This window comes from Anolis sagrei, chromosome 1, assembly GCF_037176765.1.
Source record: "Anolis sagrei isolate rAnoSag1 chromosome 1, rAnoSag1.mat, whole genome shotgun sequence".
In the NCBI taxonomy this organism is placed as follows: Eukaryota; Metazoa; Chordata; class Lepidosauria; order Squamata; family Dactyloidae; genus Anolis; species Anolis sagrei.
Genome location: NC_090021.1, coordinates 331,357,677 through 331,372,090, shown reverse-complemented (window position 1 = coordinate 331,372,090; position 14,414 = coordinate 331,357,677). Strand labels below are relative to the sequence as shown.

The window sequence follows — 14,414 nt, the reverse complement described above, 5'->3', positions numbered from 1 at the left end:
TACCTGCATGTGCTACTTTTCTGCATGACGTCAGCTCTGTGGTACCCAGACAATTTACAAAATCCGTCATTACTATACACCACAGGCCAGTCCACGATTTGAGCGTTCCCCAGTAAAAAACTGGATTCTAAATTGAAAGAGAAGAAGGGGAAAAGAAAGGCAGAATTAATCACCTCCATCAAAGGAAGGCATCCATATGATCTAGATTTGTGCTACGAAAGAAACACTGACAGTGGTCTTAGTCATAGACCAAGTGTATCAGTAGTAATGATAAATGGATGCTGCAATAAAATGTTTCAGTGTCGTTTTCTCCAAAGAAGGATCAAGGCAGCCGTGCCCTTCTCTTTCCATTTTCTCCTCACCATTTTTCATTTCCTTTTTCCACCACTTAGCTTTATGTGACCACTGACAACATTCAGCTTTCTTTTCACTGTTTTGAGGTTTTCTTTCTTTTCAAAAGAATAACCCATCCCTGTTTCTACTTCTCTTTATGCGAAGATTATGCCATTTTGATGAGATCAGGACCATCACAATGATACCAAATTATGAAGGAGCAGTGAATGTTGCAAATCAAAGTTCAATCTGACTTGGACACAGCTGGGCCAAAATGAGGAAAGGAAATTTCAACAAGGAGAAATGTAAGGTTCTACACTTAGGCAGAAAAAGATGAAATGCACAGATATAGAATGAGTGACACCTGGCTCGAAAACAATTCATCGGAAAGGGATCTAGGAGTCATGTTAGTAGACCATAAGTTGAACAAGAGTTAACAGTGTGATGCGACAGCTAAAAAAGTTATTGTGATTCCAAGCTACATCAATAGGAATGTAGTGTATAGATTGGGGAAAGTCATCCCACTTTATTCTGCTTTGGTTAGATCTCACCTGGAATATTATGCTCAGTTCTAGGCATCACCATTCAAGAAGGATATCTACAAGCTGTAATACCTTCAGAGAAGGATGACCAATATGATCAAAGGTATGGAAAGCAAGCCCTATAAGGAGCAGCTGAGCAAGCTGTGTGTGTTTACCTTGGGGAAGAGAAGACTCAGAAGTGACATGACATATATTTCAGTCTCTGAAGAGATATCATATAGATGATGGAGATGGAAAAAAAGAGAATAACCATTGGGAATATTTTTTTTCAATTATAGGAACTGTTCTGCATTGGAATAGACTGCCTTAAAAGGTGGTAGACTCCCCATCCTTGAAGGTTTTTATATAAGGATTGGATTGGCATCTTTCAGGAAGGCTTTAGTTGTTTATTCTTGCATGACAGGGAGTTGAACTTGACAGCCCTTGTAGTCCCTTTCATCTCTATGATTGTATGATTCTATGATCATCAAAAGAATACATTTGCTATTACCATATAGACTAAAATAGTAACTGTGCACAAAAGCACAGCATTTCTCTTCAACTGCTGAGCTGTCACAATTTTAGTCCCTCGGAAGAGTCAGTGCACCCAACTTCAAAGGTCAAATTCCACCAGACTGAAAATCTGTTGTCCTGGATAACAAATTTGTACTAGTACTTGTGCAAAGCAATTATGCCAAAGGGTTGTACAACTGATGGCAGCAAACAGTTGGTGTAAGAGTCACTTTGCATTAGATGGCCAAGAGGATATACAATTGGTTGTTCAAGAAGTTGTGGCACTGATTGCAAAATCACTTGTGCAAGATGGTTCACTGCCTCTTACACCATCTATTGTACAACTGTTGTGTGAAATCAAAACTGTATTGGATGCCACCTTGAATGTGTGTAAGGCAATTAAACCATAAGCCTTGCAGTACTACAAGATAGATCTTATGTTATCATTTTCTCTTAAACTATAGTATCATTAACATGCTTCAGTAACTCACATCCAGTATGGAACCTCCTCCCATACCAGACTAGACTATACTACAATATTGTAGCTAAAATGCCAAGCAATTTGATACAGTCAGTGACTATAAAAGACCAGTGGCAATGAAAACAGTAGTGTATGTTTGTAGATGAAACCATGTTGCTAAAGCATTATGGTAACAGGATAATTCTTCTGACCAGAATGCATGTGCATTCCTAGGTTCAAAGAGTAAATTAGCATAGAGTTTTAGCCTTGTAGGTATATTGATACAGTACAAACAAGCCAGGCTAACAAAAATGCTTTTGTCATTTTAAGCACTGCCTCATTCAAAGGAAGTCAGTAAAGCCATTAACCAATTAAAAAAATAGCAAAGCCAGCAGGCCTGATGGGATCCCTGTTGAACTCTTGATATTTGTTATAAAAATAATAAATAATACAGTTATCTCATTTAACCACAACTCAAGCAACCAGCAAGAAGTTAAAGAAATAATCAATTTTAACTGCCATTTAATAAAAGTTGCATATTGCATTCACGAAGTTGTTTTTATAATAATGTAATGCAGTAAAACTGCATTATATTAAGTCAAGTTTGTCTTAATTTCCTTTTTAATTACTGTATTTCAGTATTTATACCAAGTCAATACAATTCATGATATGGTAGTATAGAATATACTTATCAGGCTTACTTTTCATAGTAACTCTCAAGCAACTGGAAATTACATTTATCGAACATCTACCAATTCCCATGTATGCTGGTTAACTGAGAGTCTACTGTAAAACACTGCATAACTATTTTGTAGACAGTAATTTTGATGTCACTCCTCTGATGATTATGTAGTTTGTACCCCTTGCACACACACACACCCCTTGTGATACCACTCACTGCTCATAGCTTCTTAATTAACTAGTTTGTGGCCTGATCTAAGCATGAAGCTGGGAACATATTATGTTCTGTTAAGAGGCTTTTAATGAGACAGTCTTTTCTTTACTGATGTCTTTTAAATTGCTCTTAGTTTAGCAATGTTTTATTATTATAAAGTGCTTAATTACGTTTTAATATTATGACCTTTTGTGGTTTTGCCTAGAATATTTCTAGCCAATTTTGTTGTGAGCTTTCCTGAGCCCTCATTTCTGTAGAAAAGTGGAATATAAATAAATAAATAAATATAGAAGGAGATGAGATGTAGAAGGAGAATCACATACATCACTAGGAATCTCTAGATCAGTAATTCATGACCTCAGGGTAGCGACCACTTTGGGTATCAAATGACCCTATCAGAGGGGTTGCCAATTGGAAAACACATATTTCTGATAGTCTTAGGAACTGAGACACCACTAACCTTTTCCCATCCCCTTCACTTCCCAGCAGGGCTGAGAACGGCGGTCAACAAATGCAGTAAAATAAAAAAAATTAATTGTATTTATATGCTTTATTTGATTTTAAAGTTTAATATGCTGTGAATTAGTCTGCTTTATGTCTCAATGTGGCATTGAATAATTGCCAAAAACTGGAAGCTGCTCTGAGTCACCTCAATGGTGAAATAGAGTGGGGTAGAAATATAGTAAATAAGTAAATAAAGTCTTCCGCTCTGGAGAGAGGTGGTGATGTCACCCAGCCCACTCCCACCACCATTGTAGGAGAAAGAGATGGGAGTGATGGAGGTGAGGTTTGCTTTGGAACCAAGAGGGAAGAGGGAGGAGGAGAAGGAGAGCAGGAGCAGCAGGAGGGAAAAGGTGAGGGAGAAGGGCTGGGGGGGGGGGGCAGGCCTTAGAGTGGGGTGGAGTAGTCCCTCCTTGGCTGAATCCCAGGGAGAAAGAGAAGTAACAATGAAAATACATCCTGCATATCAGATATGTACATTAAGATTCAAAACAGTATGAAGTAGCAATGAAAATAATTTTATGGCTGCGGGTCACCACAATGTGAGGAATTGTATTAAAAGGTCAAGGCATTAGGAACTCCACCAGTGTTCACATTTCATATTGAGTATTCGTGCCAAGTTTGGTCCAGATCCATGATTCTTTGAGTCCACAGTGCTCTCTGGATGTAGGTTAACTACAACTCCCAAAACTCAAGACCAATGCCCACCAAACCATTCCAGTAATTTCTGTTGGACATGAGAGTGCTGTGTGCCAAGATTGGTTCAATTCCATCCTTGGTGGAGTTCAGAATGCTCTTTGATTGTAGGTGAACTATAAATCCCAGCAACTACAATTCTCAAATGGCAAAATGAATCCCCCCCCGCCAACCCCACCAGTATTCAAATTTGGGCATATTGGGTATTTGTGCCAAATTTGGTCCTTTGAATTAAAATACATCCTGCATATCAGATATTTACATTACGATTCATAACAGTAGCAAAATTACAGTTATGAATTAGCAACAAAATAATTTAATTGTTGGGGGTCACCACAACATGAGGAACTGTATTATGTGGTTGCAGCATTAGGAAGGTTAGTGATGCCACTGGTACTATCTCGGCTTTTCAAACACAATAACAATTGTTTGGGATTGCATTTGCTGAAGGATGATGATGTTGACACCTTTGTTAAAAGGCCATCCAGTTCCAATTTATAGATTCAATTTCGAAAATGTTCCAAAGCTGAGCTTAAAGTTTTTATACTTCCCTTCCTTGGACTCCATTATATGGTCATTGTAGACGGATACAATGTAGGTTGGACTGTGTTCAATGAGTCTGCAATGACCATATAATGCAGTTCCAAAGTGCATTATATGGCAGTGTAGATCCAACCTTAGTTTTTCTTTTGCTCTTTTCTGCTTGATCTATGGTTGCAATAAAGTATATTGTTTTGTGCACTCATTTATACCCCACTCTTTTCCAATATTGTGGTTTGAGGCAGCTTATAAAGATTGAAAAAATACATGCAAAATTCACAATAAGTATGTTAAACCACAATTAAACAATCAATCGAATGAAAAACCGTTTAAAAACTCATTAAAACAGAAAATGAAAATTAACAAAACAGCACATCATTAAAAACCTATTGCTATCCATTCCTAACAGATTTGTTGCGTTGAGAAATTAGGTTTTAACTTATTGGCAAAGTTTTATACTTTTAAAAAAATCTCTTTTGTTTGGCTCTCTTACTTGATTGCCATGATTGTATACCTTTAATACTAATGCTTGAACTATAACATAACTTCCATACCCATGGGAGATACATTACTGGGTATGGGGAAAATGCGAAATTCCAGTAATATTGAACCCTATTGAAAGGAATTCCTTTCTATCAGAAGCATATTATAGAATCACACTGGCAGACTTACAAAATGCCCAGAGATTTCAGTGCCCTAACATTTCTAGAGCCTCCAGTGTCATGCTTAGAGATCTAAGCAAGATCTTCCCAATCAGTTGCGCAGCTTTTGCACCATTATGCCAGACCAGACCAAAAATAAGACAGGGTTCCTAGAACAGTGTTAGAACTGCGGGGGTGTGAGGTATCTATTTTGTGTGTGCCGTTTTAACAGTGGTTACATAAGAGCAAGGAAAGCATACAAAGCTGAACCATCTCCACAGGGGATGGCAAAATGATTGCACAAAATTGTTCCTTTCTTAGAAAGGTACATAGCTAAGTTCTGCCCTAACTGCGCCCATACCTTGAGAAGCCAGACTTGGCCATGGTAGTCCATGCCTTGATTACATCCCACTTAGATTACTGTAATGGGCTCTACATGGGACTGCCCCTGAAGGGTGCCCAGAACTTCAATTAGTCCAAAGAGTTGCAGCCAGGTTACTTACTGGTGCTGGCAGGGGTGGCTCGTCCATTATGCAAAGTAAGCAGTCGCAGAACACTTTTTTTGCCAGGGGCACAGAGGCACCTCTGTAAATGCCCCTCGACTGCCACTTGAGGAATGCCCCTTCAGCTCACAACAGCCCTAGCAGTTCAGGGGGAGCCTCGGCTTCCTTGCCTTGCTGCCGGGTGATCCTCTTCCTGAAGGGGCCAGGCCCTTGAGCCTCGCCTAGCCCTTGACATATGCGTATTGTAGTTACTGGGATGCACAGTTCACCTGCAATCAAAGAGCATTCTGAATTCCACCAATGATGGAATTGAACCAAATATGGCACACAGAACTCCCACGACGAACAGAAAATATATATCAATGATTGGTTAGAGGGGGGAGCACCAAATACTGTTTGCTTACCATTGGAAATTACCTAGGGCCACCTCTGGGTGCTGGACTCAGGGAGCGGACAATCCCTCTGCTACAGCACCTGAACTAGGAGGTTAAACCCTTGTGCTGGCAGGACTGAAGACTGACAGGTCTCAGGTTCGATTCTGGGGAGAGTATGGATGAGCTCCCTCTGTCAGCTCCAGCTCCCCCTGCAGGGACATGAGAGAAGCCTTCCACAAGGATGGTAAAACATCAAAACATCTGGGTGTCCCCTGGGCAACGTCCTTGCAGACGGCCAATTCTCTCACAAAAGAAGTAACTTGCAATTTCTCAAGTCACTCCTGACACGAACAAAAAAGCACCTGCATTGGCTGCCAATTTGGTTCCGAGTCCAAGGTACTGGTTTTAACCTTTAAAGTCTTAAACTGTTCAGATCCAACTTACTTATTTGATCACATCTCCTCATGCCAATTGGCCCGTTCTTTAAGATCTGGTGAGATCCTTCTCTCACTTCCACCACTGTCACAAATATCTATGAGGGAGAGGGCATTTTCAGTGGCCACATTGACCCTGGAGAACACCCTCCCAAGAGAAATTAAAACAACTGCCTTCCTTTCAAGAACCAATTAAAACCTTTCCTGTTTAGAAAGGCATCATGAATTACCTATGTTCATTAATGGAAAGACTCAATGATCCCGCAAGCGAACTTGCAGAAATGGATAAACTTACTAGCAAATCTCTAGCAAAATGGGGCCAAATCTCCACCACTGTTTTTTTGGACTCAAAGGTTGTTACTATACAAGAAAGGATGTACCAATGGTTCCTTTTCACTAAATGGGGGTAGAAAATGAAGGGGATATAACAACCAGAAAGAGAATGTAAAACCCTTCAATTAGATAACGAAGGGCCTGCCCAGGCAGTACCTTTATCCCAGGAGCTCCCGTTTCAAAATTGAGGGTGGCCAAATGCTGTTCCCTCAAAATGTGGGAGCAATCGCTACAAAGCCCAAAAATGTGAGATTTTCAGGTTCGAGAATATCCTGCTTCTGGCCGGAAAATGTGGATATTTGAATCTATCTGTCCCTACACTCAAAAAATACAGGATTTTTAAAATTTTGGTTTGTTCCTGGGTTATACATGTCATTTCCTGATTGGCGGTATCCTAAAAACATAGCAACAGTTGACTAGAGGGTGAAAACGTTATCCTGGCAAAAGAAACTTTGCCCTCCACAAGTTAAGTTTGTAAACAATTTTCCCCATGTTTTAATGATAAAAGCAACAAGGAACAAACATGTATAACCCAGGAACAGCACCCTGTAGTTCCCAGGCACAAGTACACTGTCAAACTCGTCTGCACAGATGGCCACGCAGCCTCTATAACCCAGGAACAGCTTATACAATAATTCGCATACTTGCATCTTTTGCTTTTTTATAAAAAAAATGCCAAAATTTCTGGTGGATGTCCTGCAGTGGCCATCTTGGGGGTCTGCAAAATCCCAGGACAACGCAGCAAGTGTGGACGATGGAGATAGAAATCCCAGGATGTCTTCTCAGGTCCCAGAAGTTTTTGCCCCTGACTAAAACCCACAATGCAGTGCTGTCTGGAAGCACCCAAAGATTGTTTGCAGTTTGTAGTTATTGGGTTTTTTATGTTTATGATGTGGTATTATTATTCTAGAAAAAGTATTTTTAATCTTTTGTTGTTGATGATGTTATTTTGGCGTGGGGGGTTGTATGCCTGTATGTAGAGTTTGCTTTAATCTGTCTAAATAAATAATAACAATTATATAAACAAAGAAGAAGGCAAGGGCAAACCTTATTTAAATAAATTCTGCAAAAAAATACCCTCCACGATAGGTTTGCCTTGAAGTCACTATAAGTCAGAAATGAAAGTACACAATGATAACAATGAAAACCCTGTCAGTTGCCATTAACTTGCAGGAGAAGCTGATGGCTTACATGTCAACAAGGTGTTGAATCTACCATAAAGATTAAATATACATGAAAAGTGGGTGCCAGGTTTCGACAAAGGTGTCCTCCTTTCTATCTCCTCTCAGCTAATTCAGACCTTATCAGCAAAGGGTGAATCTACACTGTACAATGAAAACAGTTTGACACCTCTTTAAACCGATATAGCTCGGCACTATGGAATGCTAGGAGTTGTGGTTTTACAAGGTCTTTCACCTTCTCTGACAAAGAGTGATGGTGCCTCACCAAACTACACATCCCAGGATTCCATTACATTAATCTATCCCTTGCACAACTGGGCTCTTTGTCAACAAGTAAGTGGATTGAGCAGGTCATAAGTCAAAGGCTAAAAACAGAATATCCTGAGCTAGCCAGAGAGCAAGCTACAAAGCACAATTCTCCCCTTTGCCAAACAGGGAGGAAAGTATTGGACATTCAAGGCGCTCCATCTGCTACAGTCAATTCCAGGGAAAGAGCATCCAATTTGGCTCTGCATTGTGGACTTTGGCTCCCGAATGATCACCTCTCCAAAGACCCACAGATCTCTTTCTTCCAATGCAGCTTCCATGCAGCCTCCAGACTGTCAAAATATTGTCAGCCAGCAACTCAGCACACGGAAACCAATTGCAATGCCTTTCTGTCAAAATAACTTCCCTGAGATTCTCTTGGAAACTTCTCAGTTTGAAACCGAAGGAAAGAAAGACAGCCTCACACACTGTCTTTTAAACACATCCTTTCAAGTGGAAACAGGGGGCATATCTACACTGTTAAATTAATGCAGCCTGGGTCCACTTTAACTGCAATGGCTCAATACTTTAGAATGGTGGGAGCTGTAGTTTGGTGAGGCTCTATCACTATTTGGCAAATAATGCTAAATAGCTTCTACAACTCCCAGGATCCCATAGCACTGAGCATGGCAGCTAAAGTGATCTCAAACTTTGTTAATTATATCATAGAGATGCACTGTTTTTGGACCAATTTTAGAGGTGGAAGGAGGGGAAACACTTGCATCTCTGGACTCCAGTTAACCACCAAGCAGAACAGGAGTGAAACTGGAAGTCAGTCCATTTCTTCTCCTGTGTAGAATTAACTTCTTTCCATCATTCACTAGTAATATGGCCCCGTAATTCTGTTTCGCTGTTTTCTCGTCTTTGCAGGATTGCAGTACACAAGAGCACACAGTATGACCCCTCGTGGCCAGCTGTGACATTGCTGACAGCAATCTTCTCAACAGATGTTTATTCCTATCATCTCCAGCTCAGAATTCAAACTGTGTAAAGGTTACAGTATGACATCTGTGTCCAAGGAGATACTTTTGCTTACTTTATGTGGATACATACTTCATTATGTGGAAATGAAGAACTTCAGGCCCAAAAATACCTTAGAGTTGTGCTGAAGGGCCTAGAAAACGCCTAGGTTTTGTTGGATGCAGATGCATGAACTTTCAGATACTGGTCCCACAGATATGGGAGCCATGCTACATTTTAAGAACATCCCTGTAGATATCTCCTAATTCATTCTGGTTACTGTGTGTGTGCAATAACAATAGCATTTATCTCCAAAGAAAAATAGAAATGAGTTGGTCAGCAATAAAAAAAAGGTAATGGGTGGTCTGAGAATCTTTAACCCTCTTCCCAAGACTCCTTTACAAGACCTTTATTTAGCCTTCTCTGCCAGATACTGCTTATGCCTCACCAAAGTGCAACTCTCATGACTCCATAGCCTAGAAAAACCCAGGATAGGGTTGCTTTAAGGTTGCCATAAGTCATTTTTGTTTGAAGGCACACAATTCCAAACTGAGCACTCTCCCAAATTTATCTATATGTCACAGTGAAAGAACTTTAATAGTTTACACTGTGTGCCAACCCAGCCCTGTTTCCATCAGTAGTTCATCCAAATGAAACATTTTCCCCATGGTTGCTAACATTGCTGAGACTTCTTCATTTTTGTGGAGTACACCAACTACATCAAGCAAAACACACCCATTGTGCTCAGTTCAGTAAAGTTTCTAAACTGGGATCACAAGAAGCTGTTGGACTAAAACATCCAGAAGACTTGGCCATTGTCTCTACCCATAGAAGGGATGCAAGTGAAACAATTGCATCTCATTGATTATTCCAAGTAAACTCATTTAATACCAAGTGTTGATTTTCTATTCATCAAATGACTTAATTTATTTGCTTTCTTTAGGACTACCAATAAAATTTGGATCACTCCAAATGTCCACCTTTCAATCTCTAGCACCATGGTTTCTTCTGTTTCTAAATACTGTTAGACTACGGTTCTCAGAATTCCTTACCACTGGATACAGTGACTGGAACTTCTAGGAGATGAAGGTTAGTATCCTCTGGGGAACCTCAGATGGGCAACTCCTAGTCTAGCAAAAGGAAGTCCAAGCACATGTTGTTTCAACTCAATAGAACTGGTTTTCGGAATGACTTTCTTAGTGCACTTCATAAATACCAGACACTCTAATTGCATTTTGCTGTGTTCTGGCAAGTGTTCAAAACTCATCTGGGAAGGAGTATGTATAATTTCGAGCATCTCCCACAGTCTTGTGGTCTAGCCAAATTGGTTTGCAGAGCCTGCTGAATGCCCAAATCCATAAATTGAAAGGTTAGAGGGAGAAATCATATCTCAATTGGTTATGAAGGCAGAAATCAAACGAAGATCCACATCATTATGGTAGTCAGAGTGAAAACTGGAGACAGCTTCTGTACCTGGAATGATTGTATAAAACTTCAGCAGACGGTGATGCTTGTTACCTGGTTGTCTGACAAGCAAGACCTGCTTTTCTGGGTGGCCATTAAAGCTACAAGACTTCTCTTCAGTTTTCAGAATTTAAAACCCTAGCTGTGAATCAAGCTGAATTCTTTCTTTATACAGACAGATTAGAGAGAAACAGCTAGGCTAAGTGTAAGGAAAGTAGCTCATGACCTATATGCTCCCTCCAAGGCCATGGTGTGGGTCCTATTTATTTTTCAATTTAAGAAAATGAGTCCCAATGGCACTCCATGCCTTCTGGAAAACATAGTAGTTATTTTGCACTGACAAAACTTTATTAAAGTATAAGACTAATAAATGTACACAACACCCAATGTAAAGAAAGAACTAAGCATAAGATCACAATAAGCAAAACTAAAGCGGTTGTGAAGGAGTCCTGCTGAGATGGTCTAAGATAGAGAAGGTAAGATTTTAGGAGCCACCGGTGGCACAATGGGTTAAACCCTTGTGCCAACAGGACTGCTGACTGACAGGTCTGCAATTCGAATCCAGGGAGAGCGGGTTGAGCTCCCTCTGTCAGCTCCAGCTCCCCATGCGGGGACATTAGAGAAACCTTCCACAAGGATGGTAAAAAATCAAACATCTGAACATCCCCTGGGCAACATCCTTACACACGGTCAATTCTCTAAACCAAAAGTGACTTGCAATCTCTCAAGTAACTCCTGACACGCACAAAAAATAAGAAACATAACTCCAACTAACATTATTCAATCAAGAATTTCTCTTTAGGATTTTTGCTGTAGCAATGAGATATCACAAAGACCTCCCAAGTTGCATAATTATCCAGTGAAACAAAATCAATTTATTATAAAATTATCTGTTATTGTGTCATCTTTGATAAGTCTCACTTTGGTAGTAAGGTAAGGGCTAGTGTCATTACTCTTTTCAACCAAATATGAACTTCCAAATTCTTTGGCCATTTTAGGATTAAGAGTGCATCTACACTGTAGATTTAATGCAGTTTTGATACCACTTTAACAACTATGGCTTGATGCTATGTTGTACCAGCACTCTTTTACAAATGAGGTTAAAAAGACCTACAGTTCTTGGGAGTGGTGGTGGGAGTGGGCTGAGTGACATCACCACCTCCCTCCAGAGAGGAAGACCCCACGCTCTACGTGGGGCTGCCCTTGAAAACGGCTCAGAAATTCCAACTTGTCCAACGAGCAGTGGCCAGGATGTTAACTGGTGCTCCTTACAGAGAGAGGTCAACCCTTCTGTTCAAGGAGCTCCACTGGCTGCCGTTTATTTTCCGAGCCCAATTTAAGGTGCAGGTGCTTACCTACAAAGCCCTTAACGGTTTGGGACCACCCTACCTGTGTGACTGCATCTCCATGTATGAACCCACGCGTTCACTTCATTCATCCGGAGAGGCCCTGCTCGTGATTCCACCTGCATCACAGGCGCGTTTGGTGGGGACACGAGACAGGGCCTTTTCTGTGGTGGCCCCCCAACTCTGGAACACCCTCCCCAAAGATCTTAGACAGGCCCCTACATTGGCAGTCTTTAGAAAGAACTTGAAGAACTGGCTGTTCCGATGTGCCTTCCCAGAATAGGAATCTCAAATTACAAGTCCCAGAAGCACTTTATTAGAACTAAGATTGCTGCACACCGCACACTGCACATGCCCTATAATCCTTACATATCACCTGTCACATCAGCACTTTTAACCTTGTACCCATTATTCTGGCCTGGCCCAGTTTTATAGTGTCTTGATGTATTGTTTATTGCTTGTTGTTTAATATTGCTTTAACTGTTTTTAATTTGCTTTAGGTGTTGTATTGTTATGCTGTGCTTTGAGGCCTTGGCCTTTGTAAGCCGCATCGAGTCCTTCGGGAGATGCTAGCAGGGTACAAATAAAGGTAATAATAATAATAATAATAATAATAATAATAATAATAATAATTCATTCTTTAGTGCAGATGCATCCATGGACATTCTACAGATGCATTATTTCTGGAAGCATAATATTAATGAGAAACTCAGTAAAGGAAACCATGTCCTTTGGAGACTTCTTCACTTACCAATTTCCCCCTGAAATGCAAATCTGCACATCTTGGTTGTAAGGCAAGAGTGGAGATCATTTGGCTGTCCAGATGTTTTGTGCTACAGTGTCCTTGATCCTATACCACTGACCCTGCTCTCTTGAGCTTCTGGGAGATGAAGCCCAGAATATTTGAACACCAACCTTCCCTCATTCTCATCAAGATTTACACTTAGCCAGTCCCCGGGTAGAATGAGCTCCTGTTCCAAAGTTCTTCCCAAAATCTTCTCTTCTGCTCCAGATGCCAGGATTCTTGGCAGGAAAGAAACTCAAGGGTTCTTTCAAGAGCATGGGCAAGAATGTTAAGGAAAAGGAAAAAGAGGCTGATCTCAGAAAGAAGTCCATTTACCCCAGAAGGTATTTGAAATACCGAATGACTGGTATTTGGCCAGCTTTGAAAAAGTACCTTTGATTTAAAGGTCCTGGGCTTGAACACAATCTGCATTCATCAGATCGAACTCAGATGCATAGTATACTGACAGGCATTTTCTGTTGTGTCCAGGAAAACTAGTTAGCTCATGTTCAGAATCAATAAACTTGCAATCCGAGAGTTTAATCAAATTTTATCTGTAAACAGAAATCTTTATGGTGGAATGGCCTGCTGTCTTCTAGGGTCTCTGGGGGCTTGTCTACATTGGGCCAAAAACTCAATCACTGCAAATAGACTGCTGTCTGTTTTCGTGATGCACAGCAACTCCCAGTGAGTACATTGAGTTTTTTGGCCATACGCTGACTTTGCACCATATTTGACAAAGTCACTGGATTCTAAAGAGTTTGCAACTGATGCCCATAAAGTAGAGGGAGGAGAAGTTAAGATCATGGTAATAGTGTAAAAATAGTAGCAAAATATATGAATACTGGCCATCCCCTGGCACGCGTTGCTATAGCCCAGTCTGTGTATATGTGTTTTGTGTGTGTATATCTTTGTGTATATGTGTATATGTGGTTTTGTGCATGCGTATATGTGGTTTTGTGCATTGCAATGTATTTTTTTTGTTTTTAAAGTCTCCTCTGCTGTGTTTTTCAGTGTTTTTATGAGTGATGGCCACTCATTGGCCTGATAGGTGTATTGTGTCCAAATCTGGTGTCAATTCGTCCAGTGGTTTTTGAGTTATATTAATCCCACAAACGAACATTACATTTTTATTTGTATAGATTTCACCATCTGTGGTAGACTTGTAAAAAGCCAAGAACTATTAAATTCAGGGGCAATTGTTGTTTGAACAAGTTTGAAGACATTTTATAACTGGAATTACTAATGAAACCAACATTTTATTTGCTAAGAATGGTGGATGACCAATTGGATAAGAAACATGGAAGAGTGGTTCAATATATGATTACAACTGTGACTTTGATATGCTCAGAGATGAAAAGATACTGCAATACCAACACAAGGACGCTAGAAGATGAAAATATATGAACTGGCAGAAATGCATAAGTTGACAATATTAATGAAGAATAAATCAAACTTAAGACACTAGGTTGTTGTAGGTTTTTCGGGTTATATGGCCATGGTCTAGAGGCATTCTCTTCTGACGTTTCACCTGCATCTATGGCAAGCAACCTCTGAGGGTGCTTGCCATAGATGCAGGTGAAACGTCAGGAGAGAATGCCTCTAGATCATAGCCATATAGCCCGAAAA

The 14,414-nt window shown here is 40.3% G+C and overlaps 1 protein-coding gene across 1 annotated transcript in view; it reads right to left on the bottom strand.

The window, feature by feature from the left end:
• KCNH5 (potassium voltage-gated channel subfamily H member 5) overlaps positions 1 to 14,414 on the bottom strand; it is a 289,582-nt gene that overhangs the window by 254,959 nt on the left and 20,209 nt on the right. The window contains exon 2 of the mRNA XM_060754182.2: positions 4 to 127. Within this exon, the coding sequence (XP_060610165.2) occupies positions 4 to 127 (124 nt within the window). The remainder of the gene's footprint in view (positions 1 to 3; positions 128 to 14,414) is intronic.